The following is a 27,598-nucleotide window of genomic DNA, read 5'->3' on the forward strand; positions in this document are numbered from 1 at the left end:
GAGAAGGAAGCCACAAGGGACTTATTAAGGTTCACCTGTTTGCGTTCTTACATGGAAAGATGATATTTGTAACTCATGAAACCTTTTTCAGTATTAGGATAGTTAGAGGGAATACACACACACACACACACACACACGTATGTATGTGTGTATGGATATGTATGTATGTGTATATTATATATACACACATGCGTATGTGTGTATACATACATATAAATATATACACGTATAATATATGTATGTATGTATATATATATGTACACACACAAATATACACACACACACACACACACACACACACACACACACCCCACATAGACAGAGGGCAGAAAGTGAGCTAAATATGAAGGGAGGTTACTTAAAAAATAAAATTTACTATTGAGTGCAATGTACTGGGAGTAAGAGAAAGGGAGAGGTAGAATGGAGCAAATCATCTCACATAAAAGAGGCAAGAAGGAGCTTTTACAATGGAGGGGAAGAGGGGGTAGATGAAAGGAAATAAGTGTGCATTACTCTCATGGGATTTGACTTAAGGAGGAAATAACACACATTCAATTGGATATGGAAATCTATTTTACCCTGTAGTGTAGTGGGCTCAGGGGAGTGCGAGTCCTGTGATCAAAGCCATAGCTAGGGCAAAGCCTGTTCCTGTGGAACTTGTGCTTACTCAAACCCTGGCAGAAGCTCTCCATGACCCTGGAACCTGATATTCCTGCAGATACTGGTACTCTTTGCAGAAAAGTTACGGTTGGATCTGGGAACTCAGGAACTAGCTTCAGGAGCAAGATAAGCTTTGTTACTTGCTTCAGGCACAAGGATGTAGGCTAGTCATGAGATGGTGAAGTAATGGGATAGCTCAGCCTGCATGTGATTGTGGTTACAGCCTTTATAAATCCTGATTCTCAGATGAATAAATGGAGTTGATTGCCATCCTGCCTCCCACCTCATTCATTACTCACAGAACAAGGTCTCTTGCTGGACAAGAGCACCTTGGGTCTGGGGTCTTGTAGACCCCAGGGTTGGGAGTCACAAAGCCCCTGAGGGACTGGAGTCACAGGGGTCTCATGGACCCCAAGGTCATGGGTCTCAAAGCCCTCCAAGGGTCGAGGGGCACACAGCCCCCGACAGGTCACACAGCCCCCAACAATAGGGTCAGGGGGCACACAGGAATGGGATGGGATAGGAGGAGGAAGATAATGGAAGGGACAGCTAGTTGCAGAAAAGGATAATCACAAGCAAACATTGTGGGAGGACGAGTCAAGGGAGATAATGGAATAAATGGAGGACAGAACAGAGGGAAATTTCCTGTCCAAGACAGCCTGGAAGATCAACAGGAAAGGTCTACCAAACTGGGCTCAGAGGACAGCACAGCCCAGAGTGGGCCTCGCAGCAGGGGCAGGATTGAAGCAGATCTCAGGGGGTGGAATCCCTAGCAGCAGTTGCGGTAATAAGATTCCTCAACCACAAAAAGCCAAAGACAGCTTCAAAGGTCAATGGGAAAGCTGTTTCACTTGAGTGAGTAGGGAACGTGGTCTGGCCTTTGCCACAGGCGATGGCAGGGTCCATTTTTGGAAGCCTAAGGTTAAAGACCTTGGGGGAATCAAGCAGAAAATCTGAGTCTCAGCACTGATTGACTGCCCTGGGGTGAGGAGGATTACTGGCTGCCGTGGTGAAGCTGGTGGAGACCCTGGAGAGGGATTTCATAAATCTTGGGCAGAAAAACTTGCAGTTGCTCGCAGACAAGAATGCAGGCCAGGAGAGGAGTAAGCCCCTCACCCTTGATTGTGCCACCTTGGAGCAACTGACAACTTACAGGTTCCCAACGTAAACCCTCCACTTGACAAAGGACTCAAAAGTCAAGTAACTGTCTGGGAAAATACCCAAAACAGAGAAAAAAAATAAGACCATACAAGGTTACTTTCTTGATAAACAGGCATTTTCTTTCATCCTTTCAAATGAGGAAGAACAATACATGCCATCAGAGGAAGACATAAAAGTCGAGGCTTCTGCATCCCAAACATCCAAAATAAATATGCAATGGCCTTAGGTCATGGAAGAGCTCAAAAAAGGATTTTGAAAATCAAGTAAGAGAGGTGGAGGAAAATTTGGGAAGAGAAATGAGAGCAATGCAAGAAAAACAAGAAAAGCAAGTCAACAGCTTGGTAAAGGAGACCCAAAAAATGCTGAAGAAAATAACATCTTTAAAAATAGACTAACTCAAATGATGAAAGAGGTCCAAAAGGCCAATGAGGAGAAGAATGCTTTAAAAAGCAGAATTAGACAAATGGAAAAGGAGATTCAAGAGCTGACTGAAGAAAACAGTTCTTTAAAAATTAGAATGGAACAGATGGAAGCTAATTACTCTATGAGAAATCAAGAAATTACAAAACAAAACCAAAAGAATGAAAAATAGAAGACAATGTGAAATATCTCATTGGAGAAACAACTGACCTGGAAAATAGAACAAGAAGAGACAATTTAAAAATTATGGGACTACCTGAAAGCCATGATCAAAACAAGAGTCTAAAAAACTCTTAAAATACAAAAAAAGAGCCTAGACATTATCTTTTGTGAAATTATCAAGGAAAACTTCCCTGATATTCTACAGCGAGAGAGTAAAAAAATTGAAAGAATCCACTGATCACCTCCTGAAAGAGTTTTGAAAAGAAAAACTCCTAGGAATATTGTAGTGAAATTCCAGAGTGTCCAGATCAAGGAGAAAATATTGCAAGCAGGCAGAAAGAAAAAATTTGAGTATTGTAAAAATACAATCAGGATAACACAAGATCTAGCAGTTTTTACAATAAGGGACTGAAGGGTTTGGAATTTGATATTCCAGAAGTCAAAGGAACTAGGATTAAAACCAAGAATCACTTACCCAGCAAAACTGAGTGTAATATTTCAGGGGGGGAAATGGTCATTCAATGAAATAGAGAACTTTAAACACTTCTTGATGAAAAGACCTGAATTGAATAGAAAATTTGACTTTCAAACACAAGAATCAAGAGAAGCATGAAAAGATAAACAATAAAGAGAAATCCTAAGGAACTTAACTAAAGCTGAACTGTTTACATTCCTGCATAGACAGATAACATTTGTAACTCTCGAAACTTTTCTCAATATTTGGGTAGTTGGAGGAATTATATACATATAGGTAGAGGGCACAGTGTGAGTTGAATGGGGGGGATGATATCTAAACAATAAAATGAAGGAGAGAAAAAAATATATTGACAGGAGAAAAGGAGAAATGAAATGAGGCAAATTATCTCTCAAAAAAGAGGCAAGAAAAATATTTGGTTTAAGAAGCGAATACCATGCACACTCAATTTGGTGTGAAAATGTTTCTTACCCTACAGGAAAGTAGGGGAAAAGGGGACAAGTGAAGTGGGGGGAAGATATAAGGGATGGCAAGTGGGAGAATGGAGTAATTAGAAGTAAACACTTTAGGGGAGGGACAAGTTCAAGAGAGGAAATAGAATATATGGGGGGAAGGATAGGATGGATGGAAATATAGTTAGCCTTTCAGAACATAATAATACGGAAATCTTTTGCAAAACTACACATATGTGGCCTATATTGAATTGATTGGCTTCTCAGTGGAGATGGGTGGGGAGGGAGGAAGGGAGAGAAGTTGGAACTCAAAGTTTTAGCAGCGAATGTTGAGAACTGTTTTTGCATGCAACTGGGAAGTAAGAAATACAAGCAATGGGGGGTAGAAATTTATCTTGCCCTATAAGCAAAGAGAGAAGGGGGAATAAGTGAAGGGAGGGGTATGATAGAAGGAAGGGCAGATTGGGGGAAGGAGTAATCAGAACATATGGTGTTTTGGGGTGGGAGGAGGGGAGAGATGGGGAGAAAACTTAGAACTCAAAATCTTGTGGAAATGAATGTTGAAAACTAAAAACAAATAAATAAATATTTTTTTAATTTTTTTATTATTTTTTTAATGTTTAACAATCACTGCCATACAATTGAGATTTTATCCCCCCCACACCTACCCCCCACTACCCCCTCCTTCCCCACGACTGCATACAATTCTGTATAGATTCTACATATACTTTCCTATCGAGTATATTTTCACTATAGTCATGCTATGTAGTCAGACTAAAATAAATGAAAGAAATCGTATAACAAATCAGAACATGATACACGAACACATACACATACACAAACATGATCTGCTACATTTTGTGAGTGACTTCCATATTTCTTTCTCTGAGTGTGGAAGGCATTTTGCCTTGAGAACCACCTTTGGAATTTTTTTTTTTTATAAGAAGTTTTTGCCTTATTACAAAATTCCAAGTCTACCAGAAAAAACTCTCGCACACTGTGGTCGTTGCTGTGCACAAAGTTCTCCTGGTTCTGCTCCTTTCACTCAGCATCAGGTCGTATAAGTCCTTCCAGGCCTCTCTGAAGTCTTCTTGTTCATCATTTCTTATGGCACAATAATACTCCATTACATTCATATACCATAATTTATTCAGCCATTCCCCAATTGATGGACATCCCCTTGACTTCCAGTTTTTGGCAACTACATAGAGTGCTGCTATAAATATTTTTGTACATGTGGGACCCTTTCCCATTTTTATGATCTCTTGGGGATATAATCCTAGTAGCGATATTGCTGGGTCAAAAGGTATGCACATTTTTGTAGCCCTTTGCGCATAGTTCCAAATTGCTCTCCAGAACGGTTGGATGAGCTCACAGCTCCACCAACAATGAATTAGTGTTCCAACTCTCCCACATCCTCTCCAGCATTTATCATTTTCTTGTTCTGTCATGTTTGCCAATCTTATAGGTGTGATGTGGTACCTCAGAGTTGTTTTGATTTGCATCTCTCTAACCAATAGTGATTTAGAGCATTTTTTCATATGATTATAGATATCTTTAATTTCTTCCTCTGAAAATTGCCTGTTCATGTCCTTTGACCATTTATCAATTTGAGAATGACTTGTATGATTATACATTTGAGTCAGTTCTCTATATATTCTAGAAATGAGGCCTTTATCCCCGAGCTTAGCTGTAAAAATTCTTTCCCAATTTACTACATCCCTCCGGATTTTGGTTGCATTGGGTTTGGTTGTGCAAAAACGTCTCAGTTTAATGTAATCAAAGTTATCCATTTTGCATTTCATAATGCTTTCTATCTCTACTTTAGTAAAGAATTCTTCCCTTCTCCATAGATCTGATAAATACACTATTCCTTGCTTCTCCAGTTTATTCATGGTATCAATCTTTATACCTAAATCATGTACCCATTTGGACTTTATTCTTGTGTACGGTGTCAGGTATGGGTTTATGCCTAATTTCTGCCACACTGCTATCCAGTTTTCCCAGCAATTTTTCTCAAACAATGAGTTCTTATCCCAGAAGCTGGGGTCCTTGGGTTTATCAAACAGAAGGTTGCTATATTCCTTGCCTACTGCATCTTGAGTGCCAAGTCTATTCCACTTGTCTACCTCTCTGTTTCTTAGCCAATACCAAGTGGTTTTGATAATTGCTGCTTTATAGTACAGTTTGAGGTCTGGTAGCGCTAGGCCACCTTCCCAAGCATTTCTTTTCATTAGTCCCTTTGATATTCTGGACCTTTTGTTTTTCTAAATGAATTTTGATATTATTTTATCTAGCTCTAGAAAGTAATTGTCTGATAGTTTAATTGGTATGGCACTAAATAAGTATATTAATTTGGGTAGAATTGTCGTTTTTATTATATTAGCACGGCCTACCCATGAGCAACTAATGTTTTTCCACTTACTTAAATCTGACTTTATTTGTGCAAAAAGTGTCTTGTAATTGTGTTCATATAATCCCTGGGTTTGTTTTGGCAGGTAGACCCCTAAGTATTTTATACTGTCTACCCTAGCTTTAAATGGGATTTCTCTTTCTATCTCTTGCTGTTGGACTTTGTTGCTAATATATAGGAACACAGAAGATTTGTGTGGGTTTATTTTGTAACCTGAAACTTTGCCAAAGTTGTTTATTAATTCAAGGAATTTTTTACTTGAATCTCTGGGATTCTCTAGGTAAATCATCATATCATCTGCAAAGAGTGATAACTTAGTTTCTTCTTTGGCTATTCTTATTCCTTGAATATCTTTATCTTGTCTAATTGCTACAGCTAACATTTCTAGTACCATATTGAATAATAGTGGTGATAATGGACAACCTTGTTTCACCCCTGATCTTATTGGGAATGCATCTAGCTTATCCCCATTGCGTATAATGCTTGCTGAAGGTTTTAGATAGATACTGCTTATTATTTTATGGAAAGTTCCCTTTATTCCTACGTTCTCCAATGTTTTTAGTAGGAATGGGTGTTGTATTTTGTCAAAAGCTTTTTCTGAAGATATTGAGATAATCATGTGGTTCTTGTTAGCTTTGTTGTTCATGTGATCGATATTGCTAATAGTTTTCCTAATATTGAACCAACCCTGTAGTCCTGGTATGAATCCTACCTGATCATAATGTATTAATCTCGTGATAAGATGCTGTATTCGTTTTGCTAAAATCTTACGTAAAATTTTTGCATCTATATTCATTAGGGAAATTGGTCTATAATTTTCTTTCTCTGTTTTGTCTCTTCCTGGTTTGGGTATCAAAACCATATTTGTATCATAGAAAGAATTTGGGAGGACTCCTTCTTCCCCAATTTTCAAAAATAGTGTATGTAGAATTGGAATTAACTGTTCTTTAAATGTTTGATAGAATTCACTTGTGAATCCATCTGGCCCTCGAGATTTTTTCCTAGGGAGTTCATTGATGGCTTGTTCAATTTCTTTTTCTGTGATGGGGTTGTTTAAATATTCAACTTCCTCTTCTGTTAATCTGGGCAATTTGTATTTTTTAAAATATTCATCCATCTCGTTTAGATTGTCGAATTTGTGGGCATAAAGTTGGGCAAAGTAGTTTCTAATTATTGTTTTAATTTCCTCCTCGTTGGAGGTGAGTTCACCCCTCTCATTTTTAATATTAGTAATTTGATTTTCTTCTTTCTTTTTTTTAATCAGATTGACCAAAGGTTTATCAATTTTATTAGTTTTTTCATAAAACCAACTATTGGTTTTATTTATTAATTCAATAGTTTTCTTAATTTCAATTTTATTAATCTCTCCTTTGGTTTTCAGTATTTCTAATTTGGTATTTACTTGGGGATTTTCAATTTGTTCTTTTTCTAGCTTTTTCAACTGCAAGCCTAAGTCATTGATCTCCTCTTTCTCTATTTTATTTATGTAAGCATTCAAAGATATAAAACTTCCCCTAATAACTGCTTTTGCAGTATCCCATAAGTTTTAGTATGTTGTCTCACTATTTTCATTCTCTTGAATGAAATTGTTGATTGTTTCTCTGATTTCTTCTTTAACCTAACCCTTCTTTAGAATTAGATTATTTAGTTTCCAATTGATTTTTGGTTTCTCTTTCCATGGCCTTTTATTACATGTAATTTTTAATGCATTATGATCTGAAAAGGATGCATTGATTATCTCTACCTTTCTGCACTGGATTGTGAGATTTTTATGTCCTAGTACATGGTCAATTTTTGTAAATGTTCCATGTACCGCTGAGAAAAAGGTATATTCCTTTCTATTCCCATTTAATTTTCTCCAAAGATCTATCACATCTACCTTATTCAGAGTTTTATTTACCTCCTTAACCTCTTTCTTGTTTATTTTGAGGTTGGATTTATCGAGTTCAGAGAGGGGGAGTTTGAGGTCCCCCACTAGTATAGTTTTGCTATCAATTTCTTCCTTCAACTCCCCCACCCTCTCCTCTAAGAATTTGGATGCTATACCACTTGGAGCATACATGTTTAGTAATGATATTGCTTCATTGTCTATGGTGCCTTTTAGCAGGATATAGTTTCCATCCTTATCCCTTTTGATTAGGTCTATTTCTGCTTTTGCTTTGTCTGAGATTAGGATTGCTACTCCTGCCTTTCTTACATGAAACTGCCTGGGATAATGTTTTGAGGTTAAGGAGAAATATGATTTTTAAAGAGAAATGTGATTTAAGAATTGGAGTCCAAGTACATGCACCCAAGCACCCCATCACAACCATTTCAAACCACTTTAATCTGTTCCATCTATTTTGTGGAATGAGTGTCAATATCCTTTAGCTATAGATATATAGATAGATATCATGTTTACAATTTATCAGACACAAAAAGTGAATGACCTTCGTTGTTGAGACAGTAAGTCCAGTTACTCTGGAAAGGTGCTTTTTTATGTAACACAAAGCTTTCTATGAATTTGTTTTTTTAATATCCTTCCAACCTATCACAACTACCATTTTTGGCTTGTTCACAAACATGCCACAGAATCATCAAGGAGTTACATCCAAGCCTGCAATAACCTTCTTCCAATAAGAAAAATATTTCATTGGTTAACATACTTTTTCAGTTTTTATCCCCCAGCTGCTTGAAAACTCCTCTTTCATGCTTTCCAGCAGTGTCTTTCTCATTTTTTTAATTTTGTTTTTTTCTCTACAGCAAAAGACAATGCTATGAAATGAATCTTGTATTAAAATAATGTACCTGACATAATATTATCAAGCAAATGTTCTTAATCTTCCTTGTTTTTGTACAAAACTTGAGACTTTCTCTAGAACTAGAATTAATGTATTAGTAGGGGACATATTAAATTATGTAAGACTTGGGTTCACTTGATGACTTGGACCCTATCTGTGTGTCCATGGGCAAGTCACTTACCTTTTCTCAAACTCAGCTTCCTTACCTCTAACAGGCACTTGCTTCACAGAATTCTTGAGAGGATCAAATGATATGTAACATACTTCCATATATGTAAACATATGAACATAATTCTTTATAAGGTTAAAAATTTAAGAAACCAAATGCCATCTGCCAAAGCAACCACACTGAGATCTACATGTGTAGCTTTCCTTAGAGTCTTAAAATGGTGGATTCCAGAATATCAAAAAAACTTCTATGTGTGGTCTTTGATGATTCCTCAGAAAAGGTCATAGATCACCTGTATACATCTCCCAATGGAGATGGCTCCCAATTTGACACTAAATGAGCTTCTGGAGCCAGATAAATCTGCTTCAGATGCTGTTGATGTGAACTAAAACCTTCAGACAAATCTTCTTCTCGGTACGACTTTAATCCAAAATCTAACATGAAGGAAAGACAGAAAGAAGTACTTAATTAGGATTCATGTAATTGTACCATTGTATATCATCACATTAATATCACAACACTCAATCTAAAACGACGGTGATTTAGATGTCTATGATGTATTAAAATCGTACTGACAAAAGATACAGTACCCTAGCTGATAATGAAGCACTAATGTAACAAATAATACATGCACTCAAACTGCAGTCTAAAACATTGTTTCTGTGTAGAATTAATTTTGATTCATGACAGGAATAAAGTGAAGAAAGAAGGTAAAAGAAGCGCTCCATTCCTATCTTCCTTTGTAGAAATGTGTATGTGTCTGTGTCTGTGCATGTACTGGGGAGAGGAATTATTCCTGTGAAACACTGAATATACTGTCAGTAAGCATACTGAGTAGTTGATATTTTTGTTAGTTTTGCTAAATTGATTTTTGTTGTTATTTTTACAAGAGATAGATTGCAAGGTAGGAAAGTGGAGAGAGACAGAGAGAGACAGAGAGAGATGAGAGAGAGAGAGAGAGAGAGAGAGAGAGAGAGAGAGAGAGAGAGAGAGAGAGAGAGAGAGAGAGAGAGAGATTTAAGAATTAAGGTAGTATAAAACTAAAAGATGGGGAAAGAGCAGAGATGGAACCTGTCCAACTCGTTTTTATTATCATAGGGAAATCCCAAGTGAGGAAACTCCCTCTGCAGGTCAACACCTTCTCTGCAAGGTAAGTGGCCCATTACTATTCCTAAAGCAGGGAAGTGTCTGACTAAAACATAGAATTTCTCTGGTTTTCTTTAGATTAACTGAAACAGGAAGTCTAAGTGAGGAAGGATGACGACCAGGTAAAGAATAAGGTATATCTGACTCTGTGTGAGTATATTAAAGAATACAATCAAAACATACATTAAAAAATACTTTTGAATCATTCCTTAGCCCATATTGTTTGTACTTTTTTTGTCTCTTTTATTAAAATTACTAAAAAAAAATATGTGTACATATATATACTATACATCTAAAATTATTATACATAGCAACTAATAGAAAATATTGTACATTATATGTATATACATTAAATATACACATTATTAGATATTATCTTTTCACGTACAATGATGTCAGACTTAAAGCTTCAGTCAAGATAATTTGCTGAAACCCATTAACATAGTTCTCCAAGGGACAAGGAGCCTGGAAGTATTATTTAATTGCAATAATAAAGTTATTGTCCTCTTAGGATCATTTCAAGCACCACCTCCTCTACAATGCTTTTCCTCATCCACTCCATTTGTTTTCCTCTGGAATGATTACTTTTTTCTTAGTATCTCCACTGCCTAGCACATAGTAGGTAAATATTTTTGGAAAGAACAATTGAGCCTCAATGAAGAAAGCACAGTGAATTCCCTGGTTAAGTCTGATGCTCCTAGAGTGCGCAAGTGGGTTTATGTCATCAGAAGAATGCTCCCTATCATTGTTCCTTCCTCTACCCTTTCCTTCATCTCTTCCAACTCTTTCAGCAGATTTCTCAGAAAATAGGAACAGGTTCAGTTGGTATAATTCATAAAGGCAGTATCAGATCAAAACTGAACTCCTACCTTCATAATCACTTTTTTTCATGCCATTAAATGCTACGTATGGAGCAAAAGAAGTCACCAACACAGACCAACAGAGTCACACAGCAACATTTGTCAAATGCCACAATGAAGACGGAAAAAGAAGGAAACCCAAGATTAATCAGTATAGCTCACCACTCAGTGCTCTTCAGCGTTTTCCCGTCTCTACCCAGCGAACATTCACACTAATTTATCTGCCCGTGTCAGGTAGTATGCATTTCTCTATGTCACCAAGTAATGTCTTAGCTTTGTATACATGATACTACTCACAAATCAGTCCACCACTGGAACAATTCAATTACTTCTTTCTTTAGTTGCCCTCTCAATCCAAGAGGGGCATAGAGAGAACTGTCCCTCTGTGCTAAGAACATCAGTACTTACTTTCTTTGACTCTGTCTCTGCTCTCTAAATCTCAATAGCATCCTGATCACTTTAAGACTCTCATTTCCTCTCTACTTCATAAATCACAATGATTCTCAGTTTCCAGCAATCACTATGCAAAACTCTTTACCTTTCTATTCTTTGATTTTACTTCGCATGAAATGGGGGTAGTATCATGCACTATATTCACCACCAATAAGAATTCTTACCCTATGTCGATCTCTGCACTATGTACTGGGCGAGGTGCAAATTTAAGATGGAAAGCTTTCCTTCTCTTATTTATTGTCTGGTAGAAAAACTTTATGAGGTAGAGGAGCTATAAAGATTAGTTAAGATAAGATTGAAGAATGGAAAATAATCAATTAACGTGAAAAACAAATGCCAAGCATTCATGGAATCCTTTTACCTGAAATTTTGCATACCTATCAGTCATCTATCACACAGTTGGTAGACTTCAGACGTCCATGGAATATTTTGTGTTGATGAAGATAAGCCATTCCCTGGGCAATGTCTGTAGCAAAAGAAAATCTGAGACACAGATAAGCCCCTGGAGTGATCACAGCATAAAACTAAGCATCATTCTCTGAAAGACAGCATTTTTAGCACATTCCAGAATAAATGCCAAGCAAAATTATGTAATAGAAACAAAACTCAGAATCACAGAATCCCCTTGGAGGGGGAACTGTTTCAACTTGGTTCAATATTCCCTCTATAGCATTTTCAATAAGTAGTCATATGATCCCTTCCAGACCTCCCCCTTACCCAAATCCCTACATGCCCAGATATTTGGATAATGATTGTTATTAATTTAGTGTTGTTGTGATTTAAATCCCAACTAGGAAATGAGCAGGCCATAACTCGGACAAAGGGAGAGAGAGTTAGAGAGAAATGAAATTTGTGTGCAATATTTTGCCGAACCCTACTTAATTTACTCTCCCATGTGTGGTGAATGGGTATTGCTTCACCCACTCTGTGTGACTGAAGAGGTTAAGGAAAAAAAAAAGAAAAGAAAAATGTTGCCTAGCAACCTGGATCATAGCTGCTTCCAGTATAACTCCTTGGGGAAAGCAGAAGGTAGTAAGCAATTAATTATGGACATCAACAATAATGAAACATAGTCACAGGTTATCATAACTTAGTGGCCAACTAATTATCATATCTCCAATCATTCCAAAATTCATCTTGTACCTGACGCCCCAGTTGATAGGAATGTCCTCACTGAGCAGCACGTCATTCAAACTTCCCTTTGGACAGTACTCAGTCACAATTGCAATGTTAGGCTTTTCGACGCAGCCTCCAGTGAATTTACAAATATTTAGATGAACCAGTTCTCTGCAAAAATCAATACGAGTTTGATAGGGTATATTTCCTAATTCTCCCTTTTCCCCTAGATTTTTTCTGACAATATACATTCCATTTCCCACCTCTGTGCTTCTGCACAGGTTGTCTATCATGCCTAGAATACTCTCCCTTTTTACTTGCACATGTCCAATCAAGAATCACTGCTAAGTGCCTTATGGCTAACTACAAGGCAGAGAGGACATTATTCCATCTATAGCTCTGGTTCGTTTGAACTTGATGAAAAAAGTACCCCAACGCACAGTACCACCTGGTATCTCCAACTTCCTCCTGTGTATTGTTTTCTCCATTAGATTAAAAACTCCTTGAGGGCAGGGGCTGTTTTATTTTTTTATTTCTATTCCTAGCATTTAATACAGTGCCTGGCACATAGCATTTAAGAAATCTTTATTGAGTTTAATTAGAGGTTTGACATGCAGCTTGAAGGAAATGGGGAATATGGAATACCTATCTCCCTTCAAGGCTCAGGTGTCACTTCCTGTATGAGACCTTTACTGATTCCCAGTTGAAGATCCCATCTAACTTTGCTGGGAATTATATTTTCTTTGTTTATATTTTACATATAATTTATCTGTGCACATGCTTTCTCCACTTGGCAAAAGGTAAGCTCCATGAGTACAGTGGCTGTTTTTTTTTTTTTTCATTTTTATCCTTAGTACCTAGAAAAGCATCTGGTCCATAATAAACACTTAGATGATTGCTGAATTGAATTAGGTTGAATACAAAGGAAAGAATATGGTTTTAGAGTTAGCTATGGGTGTTAAAATGTATGTCAAAAACCGTATCCATTCCCAAACAGCGTGAAGTGACCCTAATATAGACAACAGAAGAATTTTGAAAAACTGATTATTAACTTTGATTATAGTCTTATCACTGCAAGCATTACTAATTTGCTTCATAAGGAAATTTGAATGCTAAGGTAGAAACATGGGAGCATTGGGGGCTGAAAATAAACAAACTGCAAAATGGTAAGATAAGAAATACATTTCCTTTTGCTCTTTAAGACTTTGTAAAAAGCTTGCAATACCAGAAACATTTAATTTGTTTTTGAGGGTGAAAGGTACTCGGGGAAAAAGTAATAGCAGGGTAGCACAGGAAAAGGAAAATTTTCATCTCTGAGGGAAAATATTACTAATGGTTCTTCTCTCCATTTTACCCAGTGGTTCTGAAAACAAATGGAATTTTTCCCACAGGTTTATTAGGTAACATTTTGCTCCTCCCACACTTGACTCTGAAGTACTGACTTTCATTGGGATTGCCATCTCTGGGACAAGGTCTAGATTCCTCTTTTCCAAATAGCATTAGTAGGATGCTGATATTAACTACGTTGATTACTAAAATTCTTCATTGCTAGCAAAACAAAATATTGTGATTTTTATGAAAATTTGGCAATTTTGTCCAGTCATAATTTCATTACCTTCTCCCCATCCTCATCTCCAATTCTAAAAATCCTTGGTTGAAATTTTAAAATGCTATTGTCCAAGGTATAACTTCGTAACATTACCTTTCAAATTTCCTCTCAAGTTCCTGGAAATAATCACTCAGTCAATAAGCATTTATTAAGCATTGATTATGTACCAGACACTGTGCTATATACTGGGGATACAAATGCAATAAGTGAAATAACCCCTACTTTCAAGGACCATATTTTCTATAAGAAAAAGGTCTGGAATATTCCCTCTGTACTGCTCAGCAACTCAGCACAACAAACTCATCAGATTGGGATTAGGAGACCTGAGTTCAAATCCTGATTCCTACAATTACTACCTAACTGAACGTAGGCAAAGCATTGAATTTCTTTGATCCTGGGTTCCCTAATTTGTAAAATGAGATAATAATACTTGAATTACCAAGATTGTGGTAAGGAGATGGTTTGTAGAACTTGAATGTAGAAACTACAAAATATGGCAATTGATTGGATATGTAGTTAATGAGAATGAGGAATCAAAGATAGATATCAAGGTTGGAAAGCTGAGTGACTGGGAGGATGGTAGTGCCTTCAACAGAAATAAGGATGTTTGGAAAACTGTTGGATTTAGGGAGAAAGATAACAAACTCTGTTTTTGACGTGTTGAGTTTGAGAGATCTATCTACCTGGTTCAAAATGTATAATAGGCAATTAATGATGTAATACTGGAGCTCAGGAGAAAGAATGGTGCTAGTAAAATGATCTGAGAGCTGATGAGGTCACCAAGTGAGAGAGGGGAGAGAGAGAGAGGGAGAGAGAGAGGGAGAGAGACAGAGAGAGAGAGAGAGAGAGAGAGAGAGAGAGAGAGAGAGAGAGAGAGAGAGAGAGAGAGAGAGAGAGAGAGAGAGAGAGAGAGTTTCCAGATTGAAAAAAGCAAAAAAATCTGTCTGATTTACAGTACTTCTCTGAGAATTCTGCTCTAGGCTTGACTCTCTTCTCCAGTCTAATACACTGTCCCTGCCTTTTCTGGAAACTTCCATGCTTCATGCTAAAAACTCATCAGCCAATCAGATCCACTTGAATGAGGACCAATCTCTCATCCATAAAATTTGTGAATTAATCAACAAGCAGTTAGTAAGCATCTATTTTGTGCCAGACTCCATCATAGAATTCGTCTTATGTGGATGAGAAAAACCACCTAAGTATCCCATTGATTGACTAGGAGTTGTGTCAAGAGCTTAATAAAACCTAAGTATGCCAAATTTGACCCAATTTGTGACTATCTCTCTGTTAGTCACTTGCTCCTCCCTATTTATGCTATTCTCCAGGGTAATTAAACTTAGCTTATTTATTGGGAACCACATGGCCTACCCACTCTCCTTTGTCAGTCATCTCTCACCTCCTCATATTGAACCTCCTCTATCAAACCATTCTTCACAATCTCTTCCAAACTCCTGGACCTTGAAACTGATCAAGGAACTCAGAACTTGATTTGTACATGTGCTTTCTTCCTCCTGGTCTAAAACTCCAAGTGTTGAATTTAGCCCCGAAAGTCTATGACTTGAATATCTCTCTTAAGCCTATTGAATAATAACACATCTTCCCATTACTCACTTACTTCCTGGCTGTTCTCCATGACCCAAAGTATTCCAACTCTGCTATAGCCCTCAGAGGATACTTAGTCCTATCTTGTGTCTAATCCAAGTAATATTTTTAGCTCACTAAATGACATCCTGTAACTTGGTCCTGTTTAGGAGCATAAATTTTATTTGTGCCACCTACTGTCATGCAACCATTGCTACTAAAAGGAAACAGTAAACTACATCATCCTGAATATGTGAACTTGGTTGTAGAATACATTATAATCTTTTAAAATATAAATTTACTTGCTTAATTGTATTTTAATTAGACTAATATTCAAGTTTATTGTAATTCCCTGAGCACCAAAAACTTAATAAGGGGAATGCATGGCTAGAATATATTAAAGTCAGATAAAGATGCAATTTTGTTTATATAAAATAGTTGTAAGTCATCTGATTCAGGTAATGTAATGGTAATTTAAATGGAAAGATCTTTCCCACTCATTAATAGTATCATATGATCTACTTAAATTATATGGAAGTCTAATCACACGTAGTGGGAGGAGCTTGTTGAACTGGTGAAATAGGAACGGTGGAGCGGAGCTGAGAGAAAGTGAGTGAGAGCAATTAGGCCAGAGAGAGAGGACACAGGCAAGTAAACAGATAGGTTTGTGAATGCTTGTTTTTGGAAATGGGAAAGGGGCAGGGAGGAGGAAGCTTGGGAATGGATTTGTCTGCTGCATTGTTAATGTGTATTGACTTCTTGGCTACTATGAAGGATTTGGCTTTCTGGTTTGGTATTCATCCTTCTGGTTTGGGATTTGGCTTTCTGGTTTTTTCTTCTATATGGACAATCTGTTATACTTTGTGATTGAGAAATATGCCAGCATATTCATAGTCACCACCAGTGCTGTGACTATTACCTTGGCTATACATTTGACATCACAAACAATATCAGAGGATATAAAATCTCTATTTGAAGGTATAAAGAATTTAGAGGAAAAAACGAATATCCTGACAGGAGAATTTGCTGTATTCCTCCCTGGCAAGGTAATGGGTTAAAAGCACTGGACCCTGAAAGAACTTGGAACCAAGGTTCCAAGAGAGGAAACCTAGACTTGGAAAGATATTTGTAAAGAATACCAACGAGACCAGGAAAAGAGATAGCATGGATGTGTAGGAGAGGCTGGATATCATTATAGACTACCATATTATGTGTAAAAGCAGAGATGAGCTGCTGAAGGAAAAAAAAATCAGATGGAAAAAGAGTTAGCCAGTTTGCATGGGAATTCTCAGGGTTCAGGCTCTCCTTTAAAAGAGCAAGCTGGGGGGTCCTATGTGGAAGAAAAAGCTGTTCATTTAACTAAGAAATGGTGGGTTGGCAAAAAAGTATGCATACTACCCTTGTACTAACCCAGCCTAGTTGCTATGATGAAGACTAACAGAAGCGTGCATGGGCAGAAAATGAAACTGAGTCGGAGTTGGAAAATGAATCAATGTTACAGGGGGAACTTCTAAGGTCAAAGCTTGCCCCATACTAAGGCAAAAACAGGAGAACCAAGCAGGGAACATAGTATTTAGGGAGATAATTGAGAATTTTATTGAGCAGGAATTCACAAGATATTTTGAGTCAGTTTACCCAAAGGATAGGAGAATTGTTAATATCTTAGATGATGAAAATCAGTGATGAAGGAGCTGGAGTACTGATAGCGTGGATTGCTTGAAATTTATATATTTCAGCCAAAATCCTTTCTATTTCTATTTTACTCTCTGGTTCTAGAATATCAGGGTAGTTTTTCTTGATAATTTCTTGGAAGATGATGTCTAGGCTCTTTTTCTGATCATGGTTTTCAGGTAGACCAATAATTTTTAAATTATCTCTCCTGGATCTGTGTTCCAGGTTACTTGTTTTTCCAATGAGATATTTCACATTGTCTTCTTTTTTTTCTTTCTTTTGGTTCTGTTTTGTAATTTCTTGGCTTCTCATAAAATTATTAGCTTCCATCTGTTCCTTTCTAATTTTTAAAGAACTATTTTCTTCAGTGAGCTTTTGAACCTCCTTTTCCATTTGGCTAATTCTGATTTTTAAAGCCATCTTCTCCTCTTTGACTTTTTGGACCTCTTTTGCCATTTGGGTTAGTCTATTTTTAAATGTTATTTTCTTCAGCATTTTTTGGGTATCCTTTAGCAAGCTGTTGACTTGCTTTTCATGGTTTTCTTGCATCTCTTTCATTTCTCTTCCTAATTTTTACTCTACCTCTCTTTCTTGATTTTCAAAATTCTTTTTGAGCTCTTTCATGCTCTGAGACCATTGCATATCTTTTTTGGAGGTTTTGGACATAGAAGCCTTGATTTTTATGTCTTCCTCTGATGGTAAGTTTTGTTCTTCCTCTTCCAAAAGGATGGAAGAAAACACCTTTTTCTTCACCAAAAAAGTAATCCTCTATAGTCTTATTTTTCCCCCTTTTTTGGGCATTTCCCCTGACAGTTACTTAACTTTTGAGTCCTTTGTCAAGTGGAATGTATACTCCAGGGACTGGTAAGTTTTCAGTTCCTTCAAGATGGAACAATCAAGGGAGAGGAATTTCTTCCTCTCGTGGCATGTGTTCTGGTCTGTGAGCAACTATAAGTACTCTTTCCTGCCCCAACTCCCAACAAATTCTGGAGCAGCAGAAGTCACACAACAACAGAGTGGACGAGATTTCTGTTCCAGAGGGCCCTGAAAACCTGACACAAAAGATCCATTGGGCACCGGACCCGGAGCAGATTCCAACAGACTTCAGGGACAGAATCTCCAGCAGCCCCGCAGGTCCCGCCACCCGAAGGTGACAAGGGTTGGTGAGAGAGTCTTTTTGGGTGGCCAATAGGAGAGTGGGGTGTGCTCTTGGCTCGGGCCCCCTCAGGAGGCAGCGGCACGGGGCGGCAGCAGAAAGGGGCTCCCAGAGCAGGCAGGAGCCTGGATCCATTGTTGAAGGTCTCCACATAAACCTCCTGAGGGAACTGAGCCCCGTGAGGAGACCCTGCCCCCACCTGAGCACCTAAACTTAATCTCACACGGAATAGCAGCCCCTCCCCCGCCCAAAGCCCTGAGGCTGGGAAGCACCATTTGAATCTCAGACCCCAAGCACTGGCTGGGTGGATCTGGAGGCGAGGTGGGGGTGGAAAGAAAACTCAGAAGTCAAGTCACTGGCTGGGAAACTGCCCAGAAAAGGGAAAAAAATAAGATTATAGAAGGTTACTTTCCTGGTGAACAGATAATTCTTCCCTTCCTTTCTTATGAGGAAGAACAATGCTTACCATCAGGGAAAGACACAGAAATCAAGGCTTCTGTATCCCACACATCCAAAACAAATATACCATGGGCTCAGGCCATGGAAGAGCTCAAAAAGGATTTTGAAAATCAAGTAAGAGAGGTGGAGGAAAAACTGGGAAGAGAAATGAGAGAGATGAAAGAAAGTATGAGAAGCAGGTCAACACCTTGCCAAAGGAAACCCCCAAAAAATGCTGAAGAAAATAACACCTTGAAAAATAAGCTAACTCAATTGGCAAAAGAGGTTCAAGAAGACAATGAAGAGAAGAATGCTTTCAAAAGCAGAATCAGCCAAATGGAAAAGGAGGTTCAAAAGCTCACTGAAGGAAAGAGTTCTTTCAAAATTAGAATGGAACAGATGGAGGCTAATGACTTTATGAGAAACCAAGAAGTCATAAAACCAAAAGAATGAAAAAATGGAAGATAATGTGAAATATCTCATTGGAAAAACAACTGACCTGGAAAATAGATCCAGGAGAAACAATTTAAAAATTATTGGACTACCTGAAAGCCAGGATCAAAAAAAGAGCCTAGACATCATCTTTTATGAAATTATCAAGGAAAACTGCCCTGAGATTCTAGAACCAGAGGGCAAAATAAGTATTCAAGGAATCCACAGATCACCTCCTGAAAGAGATCCAAAAAGAGAAACTCCTAGGAACATTGTGGCCAAATTCCAGAGTTCCCAGGTCAAGGAGAAAATATTGCAAGCAGCTAGAAAAAAAAAAAAACAATTCAAGTATTGTGGAAATACAATCAGGATAACACAAGATCTAGCAGATTCTACATTAAGGGATTGAAGGGAGTGGAATATGATATTCCAGAAGTCAAAGGAACTAGGTCTAAAACCAAGAATCTCCTACCCAGCAGAACTGAGTATAATACGTCAGGGGAAAAATGGTCTTTCAATGAAATAGAGGATTTTCAAGCATTCTTGATAAAAAGACCAGAACTGAAAAGAAAATTTGGTTTTCAAACACAAGAATGAAGAGAAGCATGAAAAGGTAAACAGCAAAGAGAAGTCATAAGGGACTTTACAAAAGTTGAACTGTTTACATTCCTACATGGAAAGACAATATTTGTAACTCTTGAAATTTTTCAGTATCTGGGTAGTTGTTGGGATTACATATACACACACAGACACACACACACACGCACGCACACACAGAGACAGAGAGCACAGAGTGAATGAAATAGGATGGGATCATATCTTTAAAAAAAATGAAATTAAGCTGTGAGAGAGAAATATATTGGGAGGAAAAAGGGAGAAGTGGAATGGGGCAAATTATCTCTCAGAAAAGAGGCAGGCAAAAGACTTATTAGTGGAGGGATAAAGTGGGGAGGGGAGAGAAAAACCTTAAGTTTACTCTCATCACATTCCACTAAAGGAAGGAATAAAATGCACACTCATTTTGGTATGAAAACCTATCTTACAATACAAGAAAGTGGGGGAGAAGGGAATAAGCAGGGTGGGGGGGGGGAATGATGGAAAGGAGGGCAATAGGAGGAGGGAGAAATTTGAAGTCAACACTCTTGGGGAGGGACAACATCAAAAGAGAGAATAGAAACAATGGGGGGCAGGATAAGATGGAGGGAAGTATAGTTAGTCTTACACAACACGACTTTTATAGAAGTCATTTGCAAAACTACACAGATATGGCCTATATTGAATTGCTTGTCTTCGCAAAGGGAATGGGTGGGGACGGAGGGATGAAGAGACGTTGGAACTCAAAGTTTTAGGAACAACTGTCGAGTACTGTTCTTGCTACTAGGAAACAAGATATACAGGTAAAGGGGTATAGAAAGTTATCTGGCCCTACAGGACAAAAGAGAAGATGGGGACAAGAGAAGGGAGGGATGATAGAAGAGAGGGCAGATTGGTGATAGGGGCAATCGGAATGCTCAGTGTTTAGGGGTGAAGGGAGGGGACAAATGGGGAGAAAATTTGGAACCCAAAATGTTGTGAAAATGAATGTTAAAAGTTAAATAAATAAATTTAAAAAAAAAGAAAAGAGAGAAGATGGGGATAGGACAGGGGTGGGGTGTGATCGAGGGCAGGGTACATTAAGGGAAAGAGCAACCAGAATTCAAGGTATTAGAAAGTGGGGGGAGGGGGGTTATGGGGAAAAAATTGGTCATTTCACAAAGTGAGGTAAAAGCAATTCGTTTTGAAACAATAGACTGAATTAATTACTGAGAATAAATCAATGACATCTTTAGTTTGGAGAAAAGAATTTCAGTCTAACTTTCCAAGAACAAGGTAACCTCTGATAAAATTTGGCATTGATGGAAAAGTCAAGGTTTTAAAGGTAAATTAGATTTTATGATTGCCATTTAATCAGGAACTAGAACATGTATAGAACGACATTTAAGCCACTTAAGACTTGCCTAAAAGATGTTCCTTAGCCAAAGTGAAACTATAATCATATTTTAAACCTGGTTATAGGAACTTGCCATTTTTAGGAGATGTGGGACTATGAAGTGTCTATTCTTCTGAGTCTAACTCCAGGTATGGGAAGCAAGAAAGGCGATCTGAGCCTCCATTACATGATGCCACTGTGCTCATGAGATGCTGGTATGAACTGCATAGATGATGTCAAGGGAGGAGTGGGAGAGCAACTGTTTAGCATGGGCTGAGGTGGGATTCTCCAGACCCAATTTCCCCACTGACACCTGGCAGACTTTAAGCCTGACTGAATGCAAGTGGACAATCTAATCCTGCCTGGAATAGACATGAAGTTGGGGAGATATTGTTTCCCTGCAATGTCCCTACTCTTGGTGGCAATTTCCTATAGTCAAAAGGTTTGTAAGCTTAATACTAAATGTATTCAATTATAGATTATGGGTAGAGGAACATCCAAGGCTGTCTAAAACTAAACTATTAGGCATAGGACTTTAGACCAACAACATTAAGTTAGGGTCCTTTTATTCTTCGTAATACTATGGAGACAATTAGATCAAGAGATTTTGAAGCTAGTAACATAAATATTATCTGTGTCTCAGTTGGCTTATGTTTTAAAAAAAGATTCTTTTGTGGTGCATATTGTAAATGCTTTGAAAAGATGTAGCACCTGACCAAAAGTTTGAATTGCTTTATCTGTTATAAACTGTGTTAAAAATTAAAAAAAGAATAGAAAAGAGTTCTTTTATGAGAAACCAAGAAATTACAAAACAAAACCAAAAGAATAAAAAAAATAGAAAACAATGTGAAATATCTCATTGGAAAAACAACTGACCTGGAAAACAGATGCAGGAGAGACAATTTAAAAATTATGGCACTACCTGAAACCCATGATCAAAAAAAGAGCTTAGACGTCATCTTCTAAGAAATTATCAAGGAAAACTGCCCTGATATTCTAGAATTACAAGCCAGCATAAATAAAGAATCTATGATCATCTCCTGAAAGAGATAAAAAAATAGAAATTCTTGGGAATATTGTAGCCAAATTCCAGAGTTTCCAGGTCAAGGAGAAAATATTGCAAGCAGCTAGAAAGAAACAATACCAGTATTGTGGAAATACAATCAAGATAACACAAGATCTAGCAGTTTCTACATTAAGGCATCGAAGCATTTGAAATATGATATTCCAGAAATTACAAGAGCTAGAATTTAAAACCAAGAACCACCTCTCCAGCAAAACTGAGTATTGACTCATTTTTCCTGATTTTCTTGCATCACTCTTTTATCTTCCCAATTTTTCCTCTCCTTCTTTGACTTGATTTTTAAAATCCTTTTTGAGCTCTTCCAGGGCCTGAGACCAATTCATATTTTTCTTAGAGGCATTGGATGCCCTAAGCTTTGGCTTTGTTATCTTCTTCTGGCTGTATGTTTTGATCTTCCTCATCACCAATTGCGTAAAAAATACCTCTTCACCGAGAAATCAAGAATCTATTGTCTATTTCTTTTCCCCCTCTTTGCTCATTTTCCCAGCCAATTTCTTGATTTTTCAGGTTTGTTAAGGGGAGGGCTACAGAAGCAGCCTCCGTTTCAACAGTGGCTGCAGCTGCCCTGTGGTTGGAACTGAGGCTGGGTTGGGACTGGGGCTGGGGCTAAGGCTGGAACACCTCTTTCAGCCAGGTGAGAGACACTTCCCACTGACCTTTGAAGCTGTCTTTAGCATTTGTGGGTTGAGAAGTCAGGAATCCTCAGCAGCCATTCAATTCTCCAAGGTCTACTCCTGCTCATTATGCCTGTGTGGCCCAACTTTTCTTTGCTCCAAATCTGGTGTGATAAATCCTTTCCATCAACCTTCCAGATTGTCTTGGGCTGCAAATTTACTTCAACGTTTCATTTTGTGGTTTCTGCTGCTCTAGAATTTGTTTAGAGTCATGTTTACAGGTTTATTTAGGGGTTTGGCAGGAGAGCTGTAGTAGGTGTCTGCTTCTACTCCACTATCTTGGCTCTGCCCCCCCCCCAGTTGAATACACATTTAATGGTACAGAAACACTCTAGTAACTTCTCCCTAATACTACAGAATATTGAGAAAGACGGCTTATGAACATGTATCAACAAGCACTGAGAAAAAGAACCTATTAAAGAGGCCACTCCTTTGACCCAGAAATACCACTACTAGTTCTGTATCCCAAAGAGATTAAAGAAAAGATAACAAGACATATATGTACTAAAATATTATAGCAGCTCTTTTTGTAACAGCAAAGAATTGAAAATTGTGCTATACAAAACAATGAAGGGGATGGTTTCAGAAAAGAGAAGACACATGAACTTAAGCCAATTGAAGTGACCATAAGAACATGATACATAGAGAAATACTGTAATATTAAACAACTGTGAAAAACCACTCTTATCAATACAATAACCTGTAAGGGAATTGCCAATCCTCAGCTCTCTTGGACAGCGTACACCAATCACGGCTCAGATAATCTGAGGGGAGATTGGTAAAGCATGAACAAGATGGCGCTGGGAGGAAGGGTTCCGCCCCTGTTCACCACCAGATACTTCCTGAGACGTGGCTGGAAAGCAGTAGCAAAACTTGCTTAAACTAGTTTAATTTTGCTTGTGCTGCTTATGTAACTAAGATGTACATGATACTATATAAGTGCCTGAGCTAGTTTGAATAAATGGAGTTGCCTCACATCTTTGCCTCCCGCCTCATCCATTACTCACAGCAAGCTCCTTCAGGGTCGACAGGCCCTGCTGGTCAGATAAGACCTGTAAGCTCAGGGTGAACAGCCCCCAATAAATCCCGTTCAAGTGGTGCCCAAACGTGAGGCAGCATATAATAATTCCCAGCGACCAGCGGCGGTGGAAAGTGTTTGGTGATGGTCATAGGTTATCAAAGACTTGAGAGACAGAAGACTTGAGGGTCTCAAGATAACAATGGAGCGACAGTGCAGGCCAAAAGCATGACCTTGTAGCTCGAGAAAAGACATAGTCCGCATTCCTCTGATGGTGCCTCACGACAAGCGTGGGACGACACAACGCTTCAGCCATCTGAGAGAGAGAGAGGAATAAAAGAGAATTTCAGACTGTGAGTAACCTACATATATATATATATATATATATATATATATATATATATATATATATATATATATATATATATATATATATATATATATATATATATATATATGTAGGGAGCTAGGTTTGTTAGCATCATGGGGCTAACAACATCAGCAGAAAAGCTAGATAAAAAAGTTTAAATAAGCCTTATATGCAAGAAAGCTAAGAGCCGGGGTGTTACAGTGTAGTTAAAAGTGATTAGAAAATTCTTAGAACAAGTACAAGACTTAGAACAGTCCCTGGGTGGAGGAGCGATGCCCCCCTTATGTACACATACTTGGCAGATAGTGGGAGAACAGTTAACTGCTTATGACCAGGAAAGCCCTAGAGTTGTATCAGCACATGCTTTTTATCCATGTAACATTGTAAAATGTTCTTTTCAAGCAGAATAGGGAGGTTGTGATAAACAAGTTAGACAATTTTGCACCTCGACACAGACCACTCCTTCAAGCTCTTCAGAGAGCTCAAGAGAGCATAGCCCAGTAAGAATGTATCCTGATTTGCAGAAGGAGCTATCCGAGTGGAAAGAAAAAGAAAAAATTAATAATTTGGAGACTGAGCTTCTAAACATAAGCAAAAAATTGAAGCAATTAGAGTTTAGAAAGAATGTGTCATTAAGGAGGACATTATAGACTCTCATGCTGAAAATATGGAGGCAACAAGTTTAAAATTACTTTTGAAGGAGATTACTTGCTGTGGAAATTTGAATTTCACAAAGTATGTTTGGAACTAAGTAAAGGAAATCAAGCCATAGGTCTAATTTGTGCAGAGGATTTCTGACAATCTTTTCTCAGTTTTTGAATTTTTTTTTATTGACTGTATATGTGTTCAGTCTTTACATGTTTTGTTTGCGTGTGTTTGTGAGTTATTACGACCAGCTCCGTTGTAGCTGGAATTCGGAATGTTATCTCTTTTCCTCCCCCTCATCCCTTCTCTCTGATGGCTGCAGCATCAGGGAGGAGAATGAGAGAGAGAAAGAGAGAAACTACTCTTATATTATTTAGTTTATATGAGTGCTAAATGAGGTTTTACATAAGAAATACAAGGAAATAATATGTGAAGTTTTAAAGAGGCTTTAATCAAAGCCCACTAGGAGTACAACATGGGTATGAAGTTTAAGGAAAGCATAAAAGTTTTGGAATTTATTGTTAACTCGTTGGTAAAATTCTCTCTCTCTTTCTACCTTCTAACTCTGGCCAGGTTGTGAAGGTAGAGAGAAAGACAAGAAGAAATTAGGGAAATTTCCCCCCTCCTATTAGAAAGGCAGATTGAATAGCATTTTAATTATCTCATGCCTCACCTAAAAGAGAAAGGTTTTTGTGTATGGGATGCAACTAAAAGTTAGTTATTCTGGTCATATTTTAAGTGAAACATGTCACTCCTAATTGGGTGTTTAAGACAGGTCAGAATTTATTGTATTATTTGGCACTAAGGCAAATTGAGAATATGCATAAATCTAAAAAAGAAAAAAAGACACCTCAGAGATAAAACTGTGAACTCCCAAGTGGAAAGGAGGGGACTAGGCACCACTGGACTTTATTCCAGAGTCTCCCTCATTTTTACTTGCAGTTTTACAACCTTTTCTTTCAAACACATTTTTAAGGAATAGACATAGATGTGAAATTTTCTTGAGTAAAAATTAGAACTATTGTGATTTTTATTTTACTCTGTAACCCAGAAATGGTGTTAGAGAAAGCAATTTGTAATCTGAATCTTGTTGAAACTAAAAGATGTTGGAAAAATTGTGTGTAGCCATTTATGTTACTTAAAAATTTTATGAGTCCTACTAACCTTATCTTATAATGTCTTGTAATTGCCATTTAGAAAACCAGGTATTTTCACCTTTACCTGTTAAAGAAATTACAGCCAAAATAATTTTTTTATCATTTATAAAAGTTGTAAGATTGTTAATTAAGTTTTTGAAGTTGCTGTTTTAATGCTAAACTTAAAATTGTTAATTGATTGCTGTGTATAGAAAGAAAAGAATGGAGTAAAATTTTTATTTAGACTGGTTCTGCTTATTTGGAACAGTTCTCCTGTATGTTTTAGGGTTGGCAGGAATAGAATTCTTGCCAATTCCTTTTATTTTGTAAAACTGCCAAGGCCTCTTTCATGTGGACAAGGTCATCAGTCCCAAGTAAGAAATTTGTTTGGGTTATATAATTCATAACCAATGAATGTGACTTGCTCAAAAGTTGTAATAGATAGAAAAGATGTTTAATAATTGACTTTTATATCAGAACAAGTTTTAAATTTGAGAAGGAAGGATCTTAAATGAAATCTCATATGTATGGGAGTCCTGTTAATTTTCATTTTTTATTGCAACTCCATGGGAATACAAATAACTGTATTTGGCTTTAAGTTGTGATTAGTGAAATTTGCTGTTTAAGGTAAAAGCATTTGGGGCCATAAATGTTTTTGTTTAAGTTTGAAGTTGGGTATAGTTGTCTGCATTAAATCAGTATCTGAAAGAATATGCCATAAGTTACTCAGAGGGACTGTGATCTTGCATCCTGTACTGCTACCAGGTGAAATTTGTATCTGGAGAGGAAACACCGAGGGGACAATTCTAGACTCAATCTAGGATGGGATCCTCCTGGTCAGTTTCCCCATTGTGTCCTTTTGTAAAGGAATGTTTCCCACCTGACTATTCCTGAGTCTGGCCGTAATACAGATACTGCATGATTGGAAAATTTCACTCCTATCTGAATTCAAGCACAGTCAAAGATGTTTTATCCTATCATATTTGCAATATCACATGTCCCTATTTTTTCCTTCTATAACAAACTTCTATGATCAATTACAAGTAGTCAGTATAACATGTGAGCCCTTTTGTGTAATCTTACTGAAAAACTTAATATTATTTTTATCTGAAATTGGAACATGTTCAGAAATTTATGTAAATGACTTAAGACTCATCTTAAGATGTTCCTATTATTTAAAGCAGTTTTTTTTGTAATCAGTCTCTTACTGTTACTAATGTGAGATTCTATTATGCATTTTTATTAAAGCATTTTGTGATATCTAGGAATTCTGGAATACCTAAGAATTTGGTTTGTTATAATACTTTGGGAATTCATATTCCTTAGGACATTTTTATAATAACTAAGTTTTAATAAATTTTAATTTTAAAAGGTTTATTTTTGCTTCAAAGTGAAAGGACAACTATCATTTTAAAAGCTTTCACCTAATCTTTTTTAAAAAAAGTTTTGTAACTCTCTTAACATTAAGATAAAATTTCAACTGTTTTAAAAAAGAACAAGGAATATTTTTAGAAGAAATATTTTTCAAAATAAGGCTAAAGTCTATTA

At 37.3% G+C, this 27,598-nt stretch overlaps 1 protein-coding gene across 1 annotated transcript in view; it reads right to left on the reverse strand.

The window, feature by feature from the left end:
• Positions 1-8,980: 8,980 nt before the first annotated feature.
• The window catches only part of LOC140507455 (uncharacterized), an 86,764-nt gene continuing 68,146 nt past the window's right edge, over positions 8,981-27,598 (reverse strand). The window contains exon 9 of the mRNA XM_072615562.1: positions 8,981-9,126. Within this exon, the coding sequence (XP_072471663.1) occupies positions 8,981-9,126 (146 nt within the window). The remainder of the gene's footprint in view (positions 9,127-27,598) is intronic.

The sequence above is a fragment of the Notamacropus eugenii genome, chromosome 1 (assembly GCF_028372415.1).
Source record: "Notamacropus eugenii isolate mMacEug1 chromosome 1, mMacEug1.pri_v2, whole genome shotgun sequence".
Lineage (NCBI taxonomy): Eukaryota > Metazoa > Chordata > Mammalia > Diprotodontia > Macropodidae > Notamacropus > Notamacropus eugenii.